The 17,862-nt window shown below is 35.4% G+C and overlaps 2 protein-coding genes and 3 long non-coding RNA genes across 6 annotated transcripts in view; 4 read left to right on the top strand and 1 right to left on the bottom strand.

Annotated features, from left to right (window-relative positions):
* Positions 1-5,951, top strand: part of LOC105313814 (apoptotic protease-activating factor 1-like) — a 10,123-nt gene extending 4,172 nt beyond the window's left edge. The window contains exons 10-25 of the mRNA XM_020000155.1: positions 691-872; positions 1,114-1,243; positions 1,351-1,476; positions 1,530-1,652; positions 1,754-1,879; positions 2,367-2,579; positions 2,636-2,758; positions 2,807-2,929; positions 3,015-3,149; positions 3,312-3,440; positions 3,745-3,870; positions 3,918-4,043; positions 4,309-4,446; positions 4,575-4,715; positions 4,874-4,993; positions 5,662-5,951. Coding sequence (XP_019855714.1) covers positions 691-872; positions 1,114-1,243; positions 1,351-1,476; positions 1,530-1,652; positions 1,754-1,879; positions 2,367-2,579; positions 2,636-2,758; positions 2,807-2,929; positions 3,015-3,149; positions 3,312-3,440; positions 3,745-3,870; positions 3,918-4,043; positions 4,309-4,446; positions 4,575-4,715; positions 4,874-4,993; positions 5,662-5,814 — 2,214 coding nt within the window. The 3' untranslated portion in view covers positions 5,815-5,951. The remainder of the gene's footprint in view (positions 1-690; positions 873-1,113; positions 1,244-1,350; positions 1,477-1,529; positions 1,653-1,753; positions 1,880-2,366; positions 2,580-2,635; positions 2,759-2,806; positions 2,930-3,014; positions 3,150-3,311; positions 3,441-3,744; positions 3,871-3,917; positions 4,044-4,308; positions 4,447-4,574; positions 4,716-4,873; positions 4,994-5,661) is intronic.
* On the bottom strand, positions 5,883-16,915 carry LOC109584409 (protein phosphatase 1 regulatory subunit 15B-like). Of its 2 annotated transcripts, none has more exons than XM_020000157.1 (2): positions 16,717-16,915; positions 5,883-7,968 (listed from the first exon to the last, which is right to left on the bottom strand). In XM_020000157.1, the coding sequence occupies exon 2, from the start codon at positions 7,420-7,422 to the stop codon at positions 6,046-6,048; it is 1,377 nt and encodes a 458-aa protein (XP_019855716.1). In that variant the 5' UTR covers positions 7,423-7,968; positions 16,717-16,915; the 3' UTR covers positions 5,883-6,045. The 2 variants fall into 2 exon arrangements, with proteins under 2 accessions (XP_019855716.1, XP_019855715.1); XM_020000156.1 differs by having other exon boundaries at positions 5,883-7,965.
* LOC109584410 (uncharacterized) lies at positions 9,976-12,849 on the top strand. The gene is made up of 6 exons (XR_002185987.1): positions 9,976-10,371; positions 10,423-10,879; positions 10,929-11,452; positions 11,499-11,988; positions 12,031-12,561; positions 12,606-12,849. It is a non-coding gene; the product is annotated as an uncharacterized LOC109584410 (long non-coding RNA).
* Positions 13,750-14,886, top strand: LOC109584412 (uncharacterized). The gene is made up of 3 exons (XR_002185989.1): positions 13,750-13,853; positions 13,903-14,561; positions 14,604-14,886. It is a non-coding gene; the product is annotated as an uncharacterized LOC109584412 (long non-coding RNA).
* LOC109584411 (uncharacterized) lies at positions 15,152-16,333 on the top strand. The gene is made up of 3 exons (XR_002185988.1): positions 15,152-15,311; positions 15,355-15,912; positions 15,976-16,333. It is a non-coding gene; the product is annotated as an uncharacterized LOC109584411 (long non-coding RNA).
* Positions 16,916-17,862: the final 947 nt, after the last annotated feature.

Here is a 17,862-nt window from a genome sequence, read left to right as displayed (position 1 = left end):
TAAGTAAAACTGTTTGGAGAGGATACAAATGGTGTAGAGCCATGAATGGGTCCTGAATGTGATGATTCCTCTCTGCAAGTATTGGATAGCGACTGACAGATTTTAATACGACATGAGGTGCTCATACAATACGACCAGTGAATGTACAGATAAAGAATGAGTTCTTGCATGCCTCAACTATCTATAAAAGAGCTAACCTATAGTTTTAAGAAGTGAAAAGATGGTCATAATCATCCACACTCCAGCTGCAACATGACAACTGAGTGAGTTATTCCACCGTACCTGGTTCTGACGGACTGAGACTAAGTCTGATGATAGAAATTAGTTATAGGACTCAGCTGAATAGACTTCTGTCTTGATAGCAACGGAGGGGCAAGCGCCCTGGCTCCTGAAAGCAAAATTTAGAAAAACGGGAATTGCCAATGAGTAAGAATATTCCTATGATAAAATGCTATAAAAGCCAAAACAGCAACCAAAGAGCTTACGGAAGAGATAAATAGAGTATACTGAAACAAAAGGACAGCTCAAAGTGGTTCTCACAGCTAGAATGGCTGGATAAAAAGACAAGATTGCTCAGCCAGTCCTTCTTACAAAAATCCGCCATTTTACCACCAACTCAGGTGCGCGTTAATTAGAAAAATTTCATTGAATAAGGTCCATTCTACATTTTGACTTCCCTCCATCTCTTAGTATCGTGATACTGCAAACGAATTGCAGCTGTTTCTGAGTCGCCATCTTGATGTACTTGGTTCTCCTCATATCACTACAGAGGATGTCATTCAGTTAGCTCTTGCTACTCCATCAGACAAGCTCTATGAGATTGCTAGAGGAGTAGCTAGTAGAAATACTAATACACTCTGGCTGGACTGGTGGTGAGTCAAGCAGAATGAATGGAATGATACAGCCAAACTTACAATAATGAAATACTTCTCTTTAACAAGCACATCTAAATAATGGAAATAAAACTACTAAATTTAAAACTTATCTTTTAAAAGCATCTTTTTGTACATAGTGAAGAAATTTTAGTCTCAAAAGTTTCATTATTTGGAAGTTCCACTTATAGTATCTGTCAAGTAGTTTTTTCATTTTCTATTTTCTGGTTTTCCTCTTTAGTAATCGTAGCTCTATTAATCTCCCGACTGCGTTCCTCCAGTTGCAGCCACACAGGAACGAAGACATGAGATACTGTCAGTTCTTTAATGGTGGATCCAGTGTATTATCATGCTCATCCAATGAAGCAAAAGTGAATCACCTATTACTTAATGTTATTAATGATTATTATTAATGTTTTTCTATACAATCATTACAATATATTATGTATATTTTGTATTTTTGTTTTTTTGCTGTTAGATATGGAAGGCTTCCACTGGTGAAGTATTGGAGTCATTTAGTGGTCACACTAACAGTATAACTCACTGTGTCATCAATGAAACTGGAGATCTACTAGTCACTGCATCTGATGATAAAACTTGCAAGGTAGGAGGAGCTTTTGTCATTGTAACCACACCCATTTAATATGTGCTTTGTAGGTTTGGGAATTTCCTAAAAAGCTTCTCTGTACATTCACTGCTCATCAAGATGGTGTTCAATCTTGTGATATTTCTTCCGATAACAAGTTCATTGTTTCAGCAGATATCGGCTCTGCTGTTAAGGTTATACAACATTTAATATCAGAGATGTGTGATGTATAAATATAATTAGTACTACACGCCATTGCTAGTGTAATTTATATGTGCGTGTGCATGTACTGTAGGTGTGGTCTAGTCGTAGCGGTGAGATCAAGGAGGAGTGGGATCATGGAGACTCTGGGATTGCATCATGTTGTTTTTCACCAACTGGTGACTTAATTGTCGTGGCAAGTCAGGACGGACTCATCTCTGTAATTATATATATATATATATATTTATTTATTTGCAGGGTTTGCTGCAGGGCATGCTAAAACTGTGGAAGGCTATAGCCCATGGTTTTTCCCAAAATTGGCTCCGAAATGACCCCCAATTTTTATTACATTTCCTGATACATATTGATGCCCTTATGCTATGTAGAAAGTTTGAGCCAATTCCGACAAATATTTTTCGAGTTACATGTATGGGCATTTTTGAGAACAAGCCAATTTTTTGAAAAAAAGCAAAGGCTATAGCCCATGGTTTTTTCCAAAAATTGGCTCTGAAATGACCCCCAATTTTTATTAAATTTTCTGATACACAGTGATGTACTTATGTTATGTAGAAGTTTGAGCTGTTTCCTACAAATATTTTTTGAGCTATAATTAAAGGAATTCTGCTTTTTTATATTCCATATTCTGATAGATTATTGTTACAATCTTTTTTATTTTATTTATGACTCCCTCTTACTGATACATACAGTTATATGATATGAATGGACTATTTGCTGCCACATTTCTAATAGTAGCAACTCCAGCCATTTCTCCAACAACCGAGAAACAGATTTCATTATTTCCTCCATCACGCACCACCTCAGTAGGCAGTGGTATGTCTTCATCTTTTACAGTCCGTAGTGCAGTGTTTAGTAAGGATGGGACTCTTATAGCAGCTGCTGTGGGAGACTGCACTGCTAAGGTACACGTAAATATTTAGTAATATATTACATAATATGCATGTACATGTACATGTAGGTTTGGTCAGTCGACACTAAGCAGATGGTTCATTCATTTCGACATGCTTCGGACGTTTTGTGTGTTGACCTATCGTTCGACTCAAGTCTACTTGTCACTGGGTGTTTCTCAGGGACTGTAAATGTAAGGCTATGATGTCATCATGATGTCACGTGATGTCATTATTTGTAGGTGTGGTCACTGGCTAAAGGTGTACCTATACTTGAGATACCCTTGCATTATGATTATGTTAGTTGCGTTCAGTTCTCACCTCAAGAGAACATAATCCTCTCATCCTCAGGTAGTAGTGTTAAGGTTAGTCACATCTTCCATTATAATATACATGTATGTACATGTCTTGTCTTGTACCCCCCCTCTCTCTCTCTCTCTCTTCTCTCAGTTTATACACAATCAGGAGACAGAGAGTAACTCGTGGAAACTCTATCTTCGTCGTTTTGTGACTCGGTTCACTCAGAAAGACTCTGAATACATACCAAGCATTGTCTGCTATGACACCATCAAGAGAAGACTAGAGGTACTACCCTAACTCCTCCACTTCTGATCCCTTGTACTAATTTCAGCATATTTTATATTCTTGATTTAGTTAACCAATTGTGTTATTAATTTGTCTCTGTCACTTTAATGTACATGTACATGTACATGTAGTAGTTGAAATTATATATTATTTATTTGTTAGATATGTGAAGGGTTGGATGGACAAACTGTTCAAGTTATAAACACGTTCTCTGGACTGAAGCCTCGCTCCTGGGACATGTCACATGACAGGAAGTTGGTTGCTATGGGTTACGATAACGGAGCATTACAAGTAATGAAATACATTATTCATTGATAGAGTTTATAAGTCAAGACTTGGCACAGTCATTAATAATTTTATTACTTAAATAAATAAACAGTTCTCTATTATGAAAACCTGTTTAAATGCATGCATAGTATAGTACTATTATTATTATTATTATTATTGCTATTATTTTTATTGTTCTTATTGTTGTTGTTATTATTATAACAAGAAACAAAAAACAACAACAATAACAAAAAAGAGGAGCCCACAAAAGATAAATTATTATAATTATTATTATTGTTATTATTATTATTATTGTTGTTATTGTTAGGTGTTGGATGTGAATACACAGTCAACTGTTTGGCTCAAAGAAGGAGCTCATGATAAGTCAGTCCTTGATTGTTTCTTCTCTCCAGATGATGGAAAGTTACTTTCATGCGATGAGACCAACCACAAGGTAATGATAATAAAACCAGCTTCCGCCATGTTTACTTTATTGTGTAGGTGTGGTCTGTTGCCAATGGAGATGAGTTGTCATGCCAACCAGACTGTTCCGATTTTAGAACCATGCCTTGTGTATTTTATAATGATAGTAATAAAGTTGCTTCAGCTGCCCCTGGACATGTACTGGTGAGTATCTACTCTAAGCTGTTGCTTCAAAATTTGGCTAAAGATCACAGGCTATTATAGTACAGGGTGGCTACGAGAGAATTTTTCATTTTTATAATTTTTGTCTGATACGCATGTCCTTATGTTGTGTAACCTGATTCCAATTAAAATTGGATTTTTTTCATTTGTAATTATAATTATACTTTAATTACTGTAATTGTATGCTTGACTGTTCATATACATGTACATGTATCTTAACTGCCTCTCTCTCCCTCTCTCTATAAAGGTATGGGATTCCTCTACTGGGAGTAAACTGTTCAGATGTGATGGAATATCAGATAACCCACAAGAATCAATACTTTGTGTTAATATCAGTGGAGATAACACGAGATTGATTGCATCAGCATCAAATGGAAGAATAGCTGTACGTGTCCTTTAACTACAACAAAAGCTTCTAAAAAATTAATTGATCTCAAAAAATCCCCAATTTTGAATTTAATATAAATAGAAAGTTTGGTATTAATAATTTTATATTGTTCTTATCACTCTTAGGTGTGGAGTGCAGTCAATGGTGATAGACTATATACCAGAGCTTATGTCTCATCATCTGCTGGCTACAGTCTGTCACGTTTCTGTTCTTTGAATTATGATGGCACCATAGCAGCTGTGGGCCATGATGACTCAGCTCTCATGGTAGGGACAACTATAATACATATAGAATGTGACACATTCTACCTTCTCTTTCTCTCTCCTACCCCACTCTCTCCCTCCCCATCTCACTCTCTTCTCCCTCTCTTCCCCCCCCTCTTTTTCTCCCTCTCTCTCTCCTTCTCTCCCCCCTCTCTCAATAGATATACAATTTCAATGGAACTGATACCAAGTGTTCCAGTTCAGGTAGTAGTGCGTGGATGATAAATACACAATTCTCTCCTAACAATAAACAAATTGTTACACTATCTGACTCTATACAGGTAAACCCCTAATGTATATGTACATGTAATAATGTATAATACATGTGTGCATGTATTGAGTAGATGATATTGCATATAGTGTATTGTGTGTGGGTTAGGGTATGTATTGTGTATGGATTACATCAAAACTTCATGTATTTCATCATTGTTTATCATGACACGTGTACACCAACACACTCATAATAAATGCACATAACAAAGCATTAGTTTATTGGTACTATTAGTAAGTATGTAGTATATATTTGGCAGTAGTACCTGTCTCATTTCTTTGAACTATGTACAGTAGGTTATCAGCCTCCATTGTAGTAAAGAGTGTGAATATTTTTTAATTGTGTTTGAGATGCTAGCAACCAATTCACAATCTCTTTATTCTTAGAAATCCTTAATGTATTAGTGTGTGCCTGATCATTTGATGCTTTGCATGTGTTTAACATGAGTATAGTGCTAATGATTCACATTAGATTGTGTGAATGACAATGAGTCATCTTGTGAATGCTATAAAGCAGAACTATGAATATTATACTACAGTGATGTCAAGTCATTTTTCCTGAATCATAGTTATGACTGTTACTTCATGTTTGAAATAGTTTATTGTCCCTCCTTAATTTTTTTCTCTTTTAACTTTGCCTCTTTGTCTCTCCTCTTCTCTTTTTCTCTCTCCCTTTTAGTGGTGGACAATTGATGGCTCAAAGAAGAAGCAGTTTCTTTTGAAGAGCACATTTGGGAAACATCTTTGCTTCTCGCCTGATTTTAGTCTTTTTATAACCATCGATAACACTGGACTTTTGTACATTTTAAAATTTCAAGACTTTCAAAAATAAAACACTAAAATATAATAACTTTTTAAATATACCAGTAATATAATATACATGTAAGCATTTTCTCTCTCTTACATTAAGTATAAATTGTGGTGTGATTTATTGTGCACAATATTTTTAATAATTATAGTAAAAATAAATATAATAATAATAGTTTCGTGCGTATTTAGCCTGCAGCCGAATATCAGCATTATATTATTTTATAGGTTGAATCAATTCACCTTTAAATGATTATTATTGTACATCCACTGAAACTGGAGATTCGTCATTACCATGATCACTTGTACCCTGTAGCTTCATTTTCTCTAATTTCTTGAGGAGACAAGGCCCAATAGCTTTACCAATAGTCTCTATTCTCTTTTGAAATCGATCCCTGTCAAGCCCCAGCTGCTCCCAGTGTCCCTTCCTGGCTGTTCTATACGCATATCTCCATGTGACCATGTGATGGACTTGAAATAAATGAGGCTCTGGTTTAAATTGGACTCTCTTGCAGCTGCTAGGCTGAAGAGTCTGATCCTTGCTTTCTTCCTCAGCTACAGTGTCTTCTTCGTAATCCCTGAGATGATGGTGGGCAGGTGGTAAGTCTATGTCCTCCATTAAGGTTACTTCGCTGCCAGAGTCACTGTTAATGGCATCAACGGGAGAAGAAAGAGGGCATGGACGAAAGAAAGAGTTTGTTCCGTTAAAGCAGGCCTGCTGCTCAAACTCATGCCATAATCCTTCGTCAAAGACGCATGCACTTTCCTTCTCCTCTTCCTCCTCATCTTCTTCTTCTCCGTTGCTGCTGCTGTCAAAATTCGAGCGCTCACAAAACCCGCTCTCATCGCTCGAGAAGGAGGAGACATGTTGAAGGAAAGGAGGTGGAGGGGGAGCAAGGAGACACATACGAGGGATCACAGGATCTGAGGAAGAGAGAGAGACAGAGACACAAGCAAACTGGACAATAAAGTCATCATCATCATCATCATCATCTTGAGGATTCTGTTCATTATATTCCTCTTCTTCTCCTTCGCTCTCCCCCTCCTCCTCCTCCTCATCAAGTTGACATTCATAATCCATATCATTGTTACCATAACTACATTCACACTTTAAACAGAATCCACTCCAAGAATCAGCATCATCATCATCATCATCATTAATACCATAATAGCAGGTGCAGGTGAATGCTTCCTCTGTTGTAGTAGTTCTAGGATAATTAGATTTATCATCTCCATTTGTAGAATTAGAGGAATCTGTTACTTCAATCTTAATCTCTGGCTTCTCCTGTTTTGTCTTGAAATCCTTTGATCTTCTTTGTAGTAGGTAAAGTAGTAAAGCTAGTCTGCTCCAGGGAAGAAAAGATGGCTGCTGATAGTTTATACTGACATCACAAGGAACTGACACGTTCATATATGTATCTTTAGAAAAGGCGAGTACACTGATCATGTGACCATTGCTTAGCAACACATCACTTCTACTGGGCTTTAACATAATGTCACTGCTAGATGGTATAACACATTGATCTCTAAAGGAATCCTGTGTCAAAAGTGAAGATGGGGAGGATGAGAAATTTGATGAGAAGGGAGGCCCTCCTCCATATGTAACTGGGGGTGTGGGTGTAACTTCTGCCATGGAACTCTCTCAGGTTCACAGTGATGTGTGGGAAAGGCTAGGCTGGCTATCAGTAGACTATTAAACACGTAGCAGACGGCACGACTATTTCCACAACGACAGTAGGGAGTATCAATCTGGCTGGTTCTCTTCCTACACTGGTGGGGTGTATTAGCCATGAAGTGAGAAAGACTTTTCTTATTGAGAAGAACAGGAGCCGTCGATAGACTAACTCGAGATAAAGTTATAGAGTAGAGACTTCTGTAGTCCTTGAGTGATCACTGACAAAGTTTCACCTTCTACTTCTTGTTGCTTAGTAAAGTTCTAAAGTGTTGATGTCTTGAACTCTTGATGATTTTATAGTTAATTTTGATTATAACTATTACATAATAAGTTAATAACTAAATGATGCAATGTTTAATGAATCTATTAATAGTAACATAGCAGGAATCAAATCCGGTTCATTTTTAACTTTGATGATTGAGAGGTTTTAAAAATAATAAATATAATAGCAGTTGATATCTGTTACTCTTAGTAGCTATTTCCACATTCTTTTATTCAATCCTCCTAATAAAAATGAAACATTATTATTAATAATAATCAATTTATAATGTGAAAAACAATTGCTAAATTAATTCTTAAAAATTGCATAAGCCAGACTGGTTTAAAAATCACAACTCATTATTCATCATGATATGGTGTCTTTGGCTTTATTTTGAAAGCAACTTTAAAAATTTGTAAAAATCTAATTTTTTTGATCGAAATTAGCTTATACACCCATAAGTTCATGTATCAGAAAAAATTGTAACAACCAAAAACTTTCTCCTTTTAAGTTTTGGCAAAATTTGGCTTGAGACCATGAATTTTGGCCTAATTAAAAAAAACTTTTTGAAAATTTGTAAAAAAATTTTGATCGGAACCATCTCAAACTTTCTACATAGCACAAAGACATCAATCAATGCGTATCAGAGAATGTAATAAAAATTGGGGGTAATTTTTTGACCAATTTTTGGAAAAACCATGCTTTTTTCCAAAAATTGGCTTGTTTTAAAAAATGTTAATAACTCGAAAAATATTTTTTAGAATAAGCTCAAATTTTTCACATAGCATAAGGACATCAATATGTATTAGAAAATGTAATAAAAATTGGAGGCAATTTTTTGGCCAATTTTTGGAAAAAACCATGGGCTATAGTCCATGCTTTTTTCCAAAAATTGGCTTGTTTTAAAAAAATGTTAATAACTCGAAAAATATTTTTTAGAATAAGCTCAAACTTTCTACATAGCATAAAGACATCAATATGTATTAGAAAATGTAATAAAAATTGGGGGCAATTTTTTGGCCGATTTTTGGAAAAAACCATGGGCTATAGTCCATGCTTTTTTTCAAAAATTGGCTCATTTTAAAAAAATGTTAATAACCCGAAAAATATTTCTTAGAATAAGCTCAAACTTTCTACACAGCAATATGTACTAGAAAATGTAATAAAAATTGGAGATCATTTTGGAGCAAATTTTTGGAAAAAAAACCTGGGCTATATAGAGTGCAGGGTTTTTGGCCAGATTTTTGAATAACTTTTAAAATTCGTAAAAAAATTCAATTTTGATTAAAATCCACTCTAAATTTCTACACAACATAAGACCATGTAAAGTATACACATTAAAAATTCTCCCCTAGTCACAAAAATTTGGCCAAAAACTCTGTACTATAGTGCAGGGTCTTTGACTTCAAAAATTCATATAAATCCAAATTTGATCGAATCAGTTCTAACTTCCATGCATCAAAAATTGAACTCATCAGAATTAGCTTAAGGAGTGTTGCACTTTATTTTGTGCAAGGAATTCATTAAATATAATTAAAAACCCAAAGATATAAGTAACATTAGTTTCAATACTAATAAAGAACACACTAATTAATAGTAAAATACACACATACACTACATGTACATGTACATGTACATATACAGACTAGAAATGTAGAGATATCTTTGATCATTGACCCTCCAGTCTATTAACACAACCAAGGGAGGACATATGGACATGCTAAGCTAACAACACTAATAATACATTAAACTATATACAACTGATACACTGCTGACAATCTACTAATGGAGAAGCCACAATACACAGTACTAGCCTTATGACATACACAGTACATACTAAGAGCCTGTATATAATATATGGTAAGTATAAGGTGTTAGGTGTATGGATATATGAGTGTATATGAGTGCCTTTATGTGTGTGTATACATAGTCTGTGGGTCTGGAATGTTGTAAGGATTGCAAGTGAATGTCATCAAACTGGCGCAATGCATTAAAAGAGGCAGGCGCTAGCTAATGACTTCATTGAATATTCATGAGGTAGGTGAATATTCATAAATTATACAGCAATAAAATAATTATTATAAGCAAGCAAATGAAGTCCTTCTCCTCTCTCTCTCCTTCTCTTTTTTTATCTTAAAAACTATAAAATAGTACATGTACATCAGTATCTACTTTCAACCATATAGTACAATTCAATACTCAGTATAGATGGATGGTATACACACAAGATCTACATGTACATGTAAGTACAAGACTTCAAGCAACATATGAACATATATGTACATGTACATATATATGTAGGTTATTCATTGGTTAGTTCATTCCATCAATGAAACCTTAAGATACAGTGGAAGAGGGAGGGACTCCTAACGCAGCACTTTACTCAACTCTATAAACAATTCACATTCATTAGGAGACAAACATGTCTCAGGTGGGCCGGAATGGGAGTGACGTAGTGGGGCTTCCCAAGGGACTGGCCTATTGATACCACGTCAACACAATTCCTCCCTATATAGCGGAGGGTCGGGCTGAGGGTAAAAAGACGAGACTAGGCCCGAACAAACAAATCCTTGAACAGCTTCAGGGGAAGAACATCATTTAAAGAGAAGAAGAAAATCACTTAAAAAGAAGAGACAAAATATGCCTGGGTAGGGAGAAAAAAATATAGTGCATATTATAGTAACAATGTTAATCTATAGTTCTGAGCCAAGAGATCTGACTACAGGAGAAAAAGTAGCTTGTGTTGTCACTGTAGGTCTATATTACCTTTATCTCAAGGCCAAGGGTGACGTCTAGCAAGATACAAAAAGGCCATTTGGCATTGTTACAAAATGCCACTCGTGGATAACCAAACATTACTGCTTTTATCGTAATTTTTACCTACTTTTAATGACATTTCTAAGTATACACTGAAATTATTTTTTACTTTAATCATTGAATTTACATTGTCAACACAAAATAGAGCAAACAAGTGCACGTGCATGGCATCATTAGTAAGCTCTCGTACCCTCGCTCCCACAAGTTATGGTCAATAACATGTAGAAGGGATTTTCCCGGGGGAAAGTCCAAGTATCGGCAATTCTTGAGCAATAACAATTAAGTCGTGGGTTCCAACTAAGAAAAGAAGTGAAGGATAACAATAACAATAATGACAAAGTAAGGCGGACCTTTTGCCAGGTTCTATTAACAATACACTACAATATAGTGGACAGATATCAGACGAAGGAAAGAAGGTCAGAAAAGGTGCAATGATTGGAGGAGCCAGTGGAGCTGCCATAGGAGTAATAGGAGGACCAATTGGAATAGTCATTGGAGGAGCAGTGGGAGCTGGAGTAGGTGCATTAGTGGGGTATCTGAAATTCCAACACTCACACTAACAGCACAAGAAATATTAGTATTGTACTGCTTGTACATGTACATGTACATGTATGTCAAAATTGTCAAACTGAGAAATTTAACGAAGATATAAAATAAATAAAATAATTATTGTACATGTACATGTATGTGATTGTTTTGTGGTGAATACGTTGAGTGAATCCATTAGTGAATCCATTAGTGGTGATACCCAGAGTCATTGTAAGCCATTCCTACTGTGAGGAGAATGGGCGTCAATGTTATAGGCTCAACCAATGAAAAACAACACGTGATATGGAGGACTCTCCCTTGAGGATTCATGACAACGCCTAACCAAATCAGACGTAAAAACAATTGCCGTAAAAACAAAATGCCGTAAGCAAATGTAATTACTTGACAGTTATAACTGTTTTAATTTTAGAGGAGAGAATACCTCAGATGAAGGAAATCTGGTAGGAATTGTGAAGAGAGGATTTGAAGGAGCAGGAGAAGGTGCAATTAAAGGAATATATGGTGGACCACCTGGGATAATCATTTGCACTCTTGTTGGGTTTGCTGTTGGAATTTTTAAGAATAATAAAGTTTCCAGTTCTTCCAATACATAATATCATGTGTTTTTAATGCATTATAAAAATGAAAACAATTGTAAAGTAAATACCATGTACAATGCAAAAGGCCATTAAAGGAGCAACGTTCATTTATCGACACAACCTACACTGCAAACTACTCCCACTGTATAAAGATGGGAGTCAACTTTAAAATGGGCACAGCCTACAATATTACCCGTAAAGTAAACAGCATTAGGGACCTACTCAGCAAAAGGTCTTGGAAAGTGAAGTAAAAGCAAAAATTTGGACTTTAAAACAGTCAAACAAAGTACAAGCCTTATCATTTTAAACCAGAATGCCAGGGTAAGTTAATCTATCATTTAAATATTTCATCAGCTTCCATAGACCGAATCCACCAGTGGAAGTAACGTACATGAAAATAGGTGCTGCGTCTGGAGGAGCAACTGGCGCCACCATAGGAACAGTTGTTGCTGGACCTGTTGGAACTGCAGTTGGTGGATTGGTTGGAGCTGGTGTTGGTGCTGTTGTTGGACTCTTTGCATCAAAATAGCTTCTTTTTTAATATACACAATGTCTGTGTGTTGTTCTTGATAGTTTTAGTTTAAACTTTTAGATGAATGTACTAATATAAACATGGTTGTATCACGGGGTTTCAACACACAAAGTGATTTTTAAAGGTTTCCAAAAGACTTGAGCGACATCGTCACTATAAAGTTATGCTAGCTCCCCCCACAAAGAACTAGTCACGTGAGCAATATTAAAATCACCTGACCCAAACGATAACAAAATATGCAAAGAGGAGAGGAAGTACCCTAGCACTAGCAACACAGAAAAAGGACGGTTGAAGAAACTAATAAAGTGCAAGGGGAAGAACTGCTTTCATAACAGCAATCAATAGCAGACCATTAAAATGCCGTAAGTGACTTTTACTAATACAGTGTCCTCTAATATCTCTATAGTGGCCCTAACAAGAAAAACTACTCCAAATGTGAGAAGTTCTTGATATGTATAACATGTGGCCTAGCTTATCTCTGCCTCTAAGAAAGCTCAACTACTGTACTGTGAAAACTCAATTATTATAGTGTGAATGCTGATACTAAATAGTAGAACTTATAAAAACTTTTATATGATTTTTTATCATCATTGCTGCTACTTTATAATTGTTCGAAAAATTTTGCATTAGTCAAAATTCCATGCTCAAGTTAAATTGCTTCTAGCAACTATTACACAAATGATATTGAATTTCTAGCAATCAAATAACAGAATCAGTTCTAGTATGACAAGACACACATGCATAGACACAGTCTCTCAAATGCAACATACATAGCCAGTACATGTAACAACATACAAATAAAAGAATTATCGTAAAATGCAACCACCAAGTACTGTATAAAGGAATAGTATTCATTTATCGACATAACCCATACCACATTGATAGCAAACTACTCCCACTGTATAAAGATGGGTGTCAACCTTAAAATGGGCACAGCCTATGATATTACCGGTAGAGTAAACAGCATTCAGCATTCGGGGATTACCCTGGGAAAACTCACGGCAAGCAAAGTAAAAGTATTTTTAAAAACGAAAAATCCGACTTTTAAAACAGTCATAAACAGAGTAACGAGCCTCATCATTTTAAACAAAAATGCCAGGGTAAGTTAATCTATTACTTAGCTTTTATCGTCTTCAATAGAAAAAAATTCATCAAATGAAGTAAATAGTGCAATCGAAGGTGCTATCATTTTAGGGGGAGTTGGAGTCGTCACAGGAACAGTTGTTGCTGGACCTGTTGGAACTGCAGTCGGTGGATTGGTTGGAGCTGGTGCTGGTGTTATTATTGGACTCTTTGCATCATAATAGCTTCTTTTTAAATATACATGTGCATTATGTCTGTGTGATGTTCTTAATAGTTTTGGTTGAATTCTTTTACAAAGAGTATGTCATAAGATGAATGTACCATACAAATGTATGGTTGTATCATGAGGTTTCAAAAACACAGAGCGAGTTTCAAAGGTTTTTAAAAACTGAAGTGATGTTGTCACGAGAGCTAAGCAAGCTCCTCCACAGCATCACGTGAGCAATATTAAAATCATCTGACCCAAACGATACAAAATAACCCTAGCAACACAAAAGAAGAGGCAATTGAAGAAACTAATAAAGTGCAAGGGGAAGAACTGCTTTGATAACAGCAAATCCATTAAAATGCCGTAAGTGACATTAATGATACAGCGTCCTCTCATAACATTATCTTCATAGTCGTGAAAATGAAAGAAACTACACTGATTGTGAGAAGTTTTTGATATGTATAACATGTGGCCTAGCTTATCTCTGCCTTTAAAAAAACTGAACTTAAATACATTATAGTCCAAATGCTGATACTAAATATTAGTGCTTATAATTTAGATGTAATTTTTATCCTTGCTGCTACTTTACATTTTAACAAAAGTTTTGAATAAGTCAAAATTCCATGCTTAAGTAGAATTGTTTCTGGCAGTTATTGCAGAAATGATACTGACTTTCTAGCAATCAAAGAATATAATCAAGCTCTAGTATAGCAGCACAAACATAGACATAGGCATAGTTTTTCAAATACAACATACGCAGCCTGTACATGTAACAACATACAAATAAAAGAACTATCATAAAATGCAGCTACCAAGTACTTTATGAAGGCCATTAAAGGAACAGCAGTATTCATTTATCGACACAACCTATATCACATTGGTAGCAAACTACTCCCACTGTATAAAGATGGGCGTTAACTTCAAATTGGACATAGCCGGTAAAGTAAACAGCAAGGGGGATTACCCCTAAAAAATCCTCGGCAAACAAGCAAAGGTATTAAGAAAAATTTGGACTTCAAAGAAGTCATAAACAGAGTAACAAACTTCATCATTTAAAACCAGAATGCCAGGGTAAGTTAATCTAGCATTTAACAATTTTGTCAGCTTCCATAGGAGGAATCGATCAAATCAAGGAAAGAATGTAGTCATGTGTGCTGTGGGTGGAGGAGCAGTTGGTGTATGTGTTTCTCTTGGAATGAAGAAAGGAGCGGTTGTAGGGACAGTGATTGGAGGGCCCGGTGGGGCCGTGGTTTGTGGATTGGTTGGAGCTGGTATTGGTGCTTACATTGGATCTAAAATATAGTGACTTAATTTTAAATAAAAAATACGTATATATGTGTATATGCTGCTCTTGATAGTTTGTGTTAATGCTATAACAAATTTTAATGCACAGAAACAACTAAGACAAAGAGTAATAAGATTTAGTATGACAGCACACACACACACACACACACACACACACACACAAACACAGTCTCTCAAATGCAGCATACAAAGCAATTACATGTAACAAATAAAAGAATGTTTCAAAGTGATAAAATGCAAATACTACATAAAAACCATTGTAGGAGCAATCGACACAACCTAAACCACATTGGTAGCAAACTACTCCCACTGTATAAAGATGGGCGTCAACTTTAAAATGGGCACAGCCTACGATATTACTGGTAAAGTAAACAGCATTCGGGGATTACCCAGGGAAAACTCTCGCCAACGAAGTGATAGTATTAATAATTAGAAAAGAAATCACTTGGGCTAAAAAAATTAGCCGGCTATAAGCAGAGTAAGGAAGCCTGCCATTACTAAGAGAATAAAAATGAGGTAAGTCCATTATATTCTTATTTAATCTCATCATCTTCAAAAGTGGAAACACATCAAATGAAGGAAGAGATATAGCTATAGGCGCTGGGGTTGGAGCAGTAACTGGAGTAGGAGGTGTTGCTGCTGGGATACAAACTGGAGCTATTGTAGGATCATTTGCTGGTCCAGTTGGGTTTGTGGTTGGTGGAGCAGTTGGAGCTGGTGTTGGTGCTATTGTTGGACTTATTGTATCAAAAAAATGATATCAAATATATACATGCATGTATTTGTGTTGCTCTTGATTGTGCTATCATTGCTTAGTACAATGTGTACATGTATATGCTTAGTGTTTAATTTTTTTTCAAATAAACTAGTTATAATAATAATGACTGCCAGTAGGAGGAGAGAGTCAAAGTATCATAAATACTGACGTCAGTTTATACATGTACATGTACATGTAGATCACATGATCAGATGATCACGCCAGATCCAAGAATGCTTGACGTGGTCAATAACACTGTGCTAGTAGACACCTCATCGTCAGCAAATCTAGGTCTTCCCTCCTGACATTAGTGGCTAATAATAATATCGTGATAAGCTCAGTAATAAGAATGTCCTCACCGTGAGTTAACAGTATTATTCCAATAACCAGTTTACAAATGCATACACACATACATGTATGTAGTTCAGAATCAGATGAAGCAAAAACAGTAAGGAAAGGTAAAATAGTAGGAACATTGTTAGGTATTGGAGGAGGAGCAGGAGCAGGAGTTGGAGTGGGAACCTTTGGTGGACCTATTGGCATGGGTGTTGGTGCAATAGTTGGAGCAGTGGTTGGTGGTATTGGTGGATACTTTACAGGAGAAGTTGCTGGATATAAGATAGCAAAAAAATAATTAGACAAGGAATAACTATGTCATGATTGAATTCACACAACTTGCTGCCTTTTAATGAAACCCCTCATAGCTAGTTATAAATGATATTTGTTTGCCTCCTTCACATTATTTGTAATCTTTGCTGCTATTCATGATATTAAATATTAATTTTTGTACAAGTCAAACTCAGTCGACTCAAGTCAAATCATTTCCAGCAGCTATTGCAAAAAAGCATTGACTTTCTAGCAAATAAGTTTGAAAATCATGCACTCTTGCACAGTAACAGCAGACACACAAACAAACACACACACTCTTTCTCTAATACATGTACAACACAGCAAGACTGTATGTGTGCATACAATCATACAAATTCATAAATAAAACAGTTTAATTACAACCAGCGATAATTACATGTAATACATTGTACTTAAGTGTGTATGGTTTAGGATTGACTGGCAGCTTGCACCATACACACTGAAGTATCAATACACTGCTCACTCTTATCTAGTATTAGCTAAACAATATCTGCACAGTGGTAATGCATTACTCACAGTGGGGCTTTAATGGAGACTGCAGCAATGGTCACTGGCAGACTGGATAACAATAAACTGAAGATAAAGAGAGTCTTTAAGTTCTCCTTCCCTCTTCACTCATCAGTCTCATGGTGAACCATGTGACACCAAAATGAGACAGTCACTAGTCAATTGAAAAACAAAGAGAGAGAGAGAGAGAGAGAGAGAATTAGGAGGTTATAAACTTACTAAAGGAACTTTGAAAACACATGTTAAAGTGGGTGGGACAATTATAATAACTTAATAACTGGATTAATAACTGGAGTAGGTGTGGCCAGTCAATTTATCATTAATAATTATTAGTAGTTAGTAATAATAATTATTAACAAGAATGTGGATAATTTCACAACCAATTTAAAAAAAAACATTGTATAAAAAATTGTATAAAAAAACATTTGTAAAAATTTAGAACATCAAAATGATACAGTGTGGTTGTTGGCCAAATTTTGGAGGAATTTTGAAAATTCATAATTAATCAGAATATATAAATCTATCAAAAAATGGAAAATTCTCTTCAAGCAAATTTTATAAAATTTAGCTGAAGACCCAACCAACTTCAGTCCTACATACAGTACATGGTTTTTGGCCAGATTTTTGGGCGACTTTAAAATTCACAAAAATGTCTTATTGATTAGAATCTGTTCAAACTTCCTATGCAATACTAAGAACAGTATGTGTATCTGAAATATTATAAAAGTAAAGAATTCTCTTCTAGTCATGACAAAATATTGACTCATTCTTAATCTCAAAAAAGATACATGTATTTGTTGGAAACAGCTCAATAGGATAAGAAAATCAACATGTATCAGAAAATGTAATAAAAATTGGGGGGTCATTTTGGAGCCATTTTTTGGAAAAACCATGGTTTACATGTATATACAGCCTAGCTCTGATGCCCATATTAATATTTCTTAAATTTAATCATTTTTAACTTTATTTTTCCCTTATCATTTTATTTTTTGTGTCTCTAACTTTACCTTACCCTATTTTTAACTTTGCTTTGTTTTTCCTTGCCCTACGAGTTTTATTTCCATTCTTTATTTACAATAAATTTTTCGAGGCTTTCCTTTTTATCAAAAATTGGCTCATTCTTTAAAATGCTCATAACTCGAAAAATATTTGTCA

The sequence above is a fragment of the Amphimedon queenslandica genome, unplaced genomic scaffold, assembly GCF_000090795.2.
Source record: "Amphimedon queenslandica unplaced genomic scaffold, v1.1 AMPQUscaffold_13211, whole genome shotgun sequence".
NCBI lineage: Eukaryota > Metazoa > Porifera > Demospongiae > Haplosclerida > Niphatidae > Amphimedon > Amphimedon queenslandica.
The sequence above is the reverse complement of the archived record's forward strand: the minus strand, read 5'-3'. Positions and strand labels throughout refer to the sequence as shown.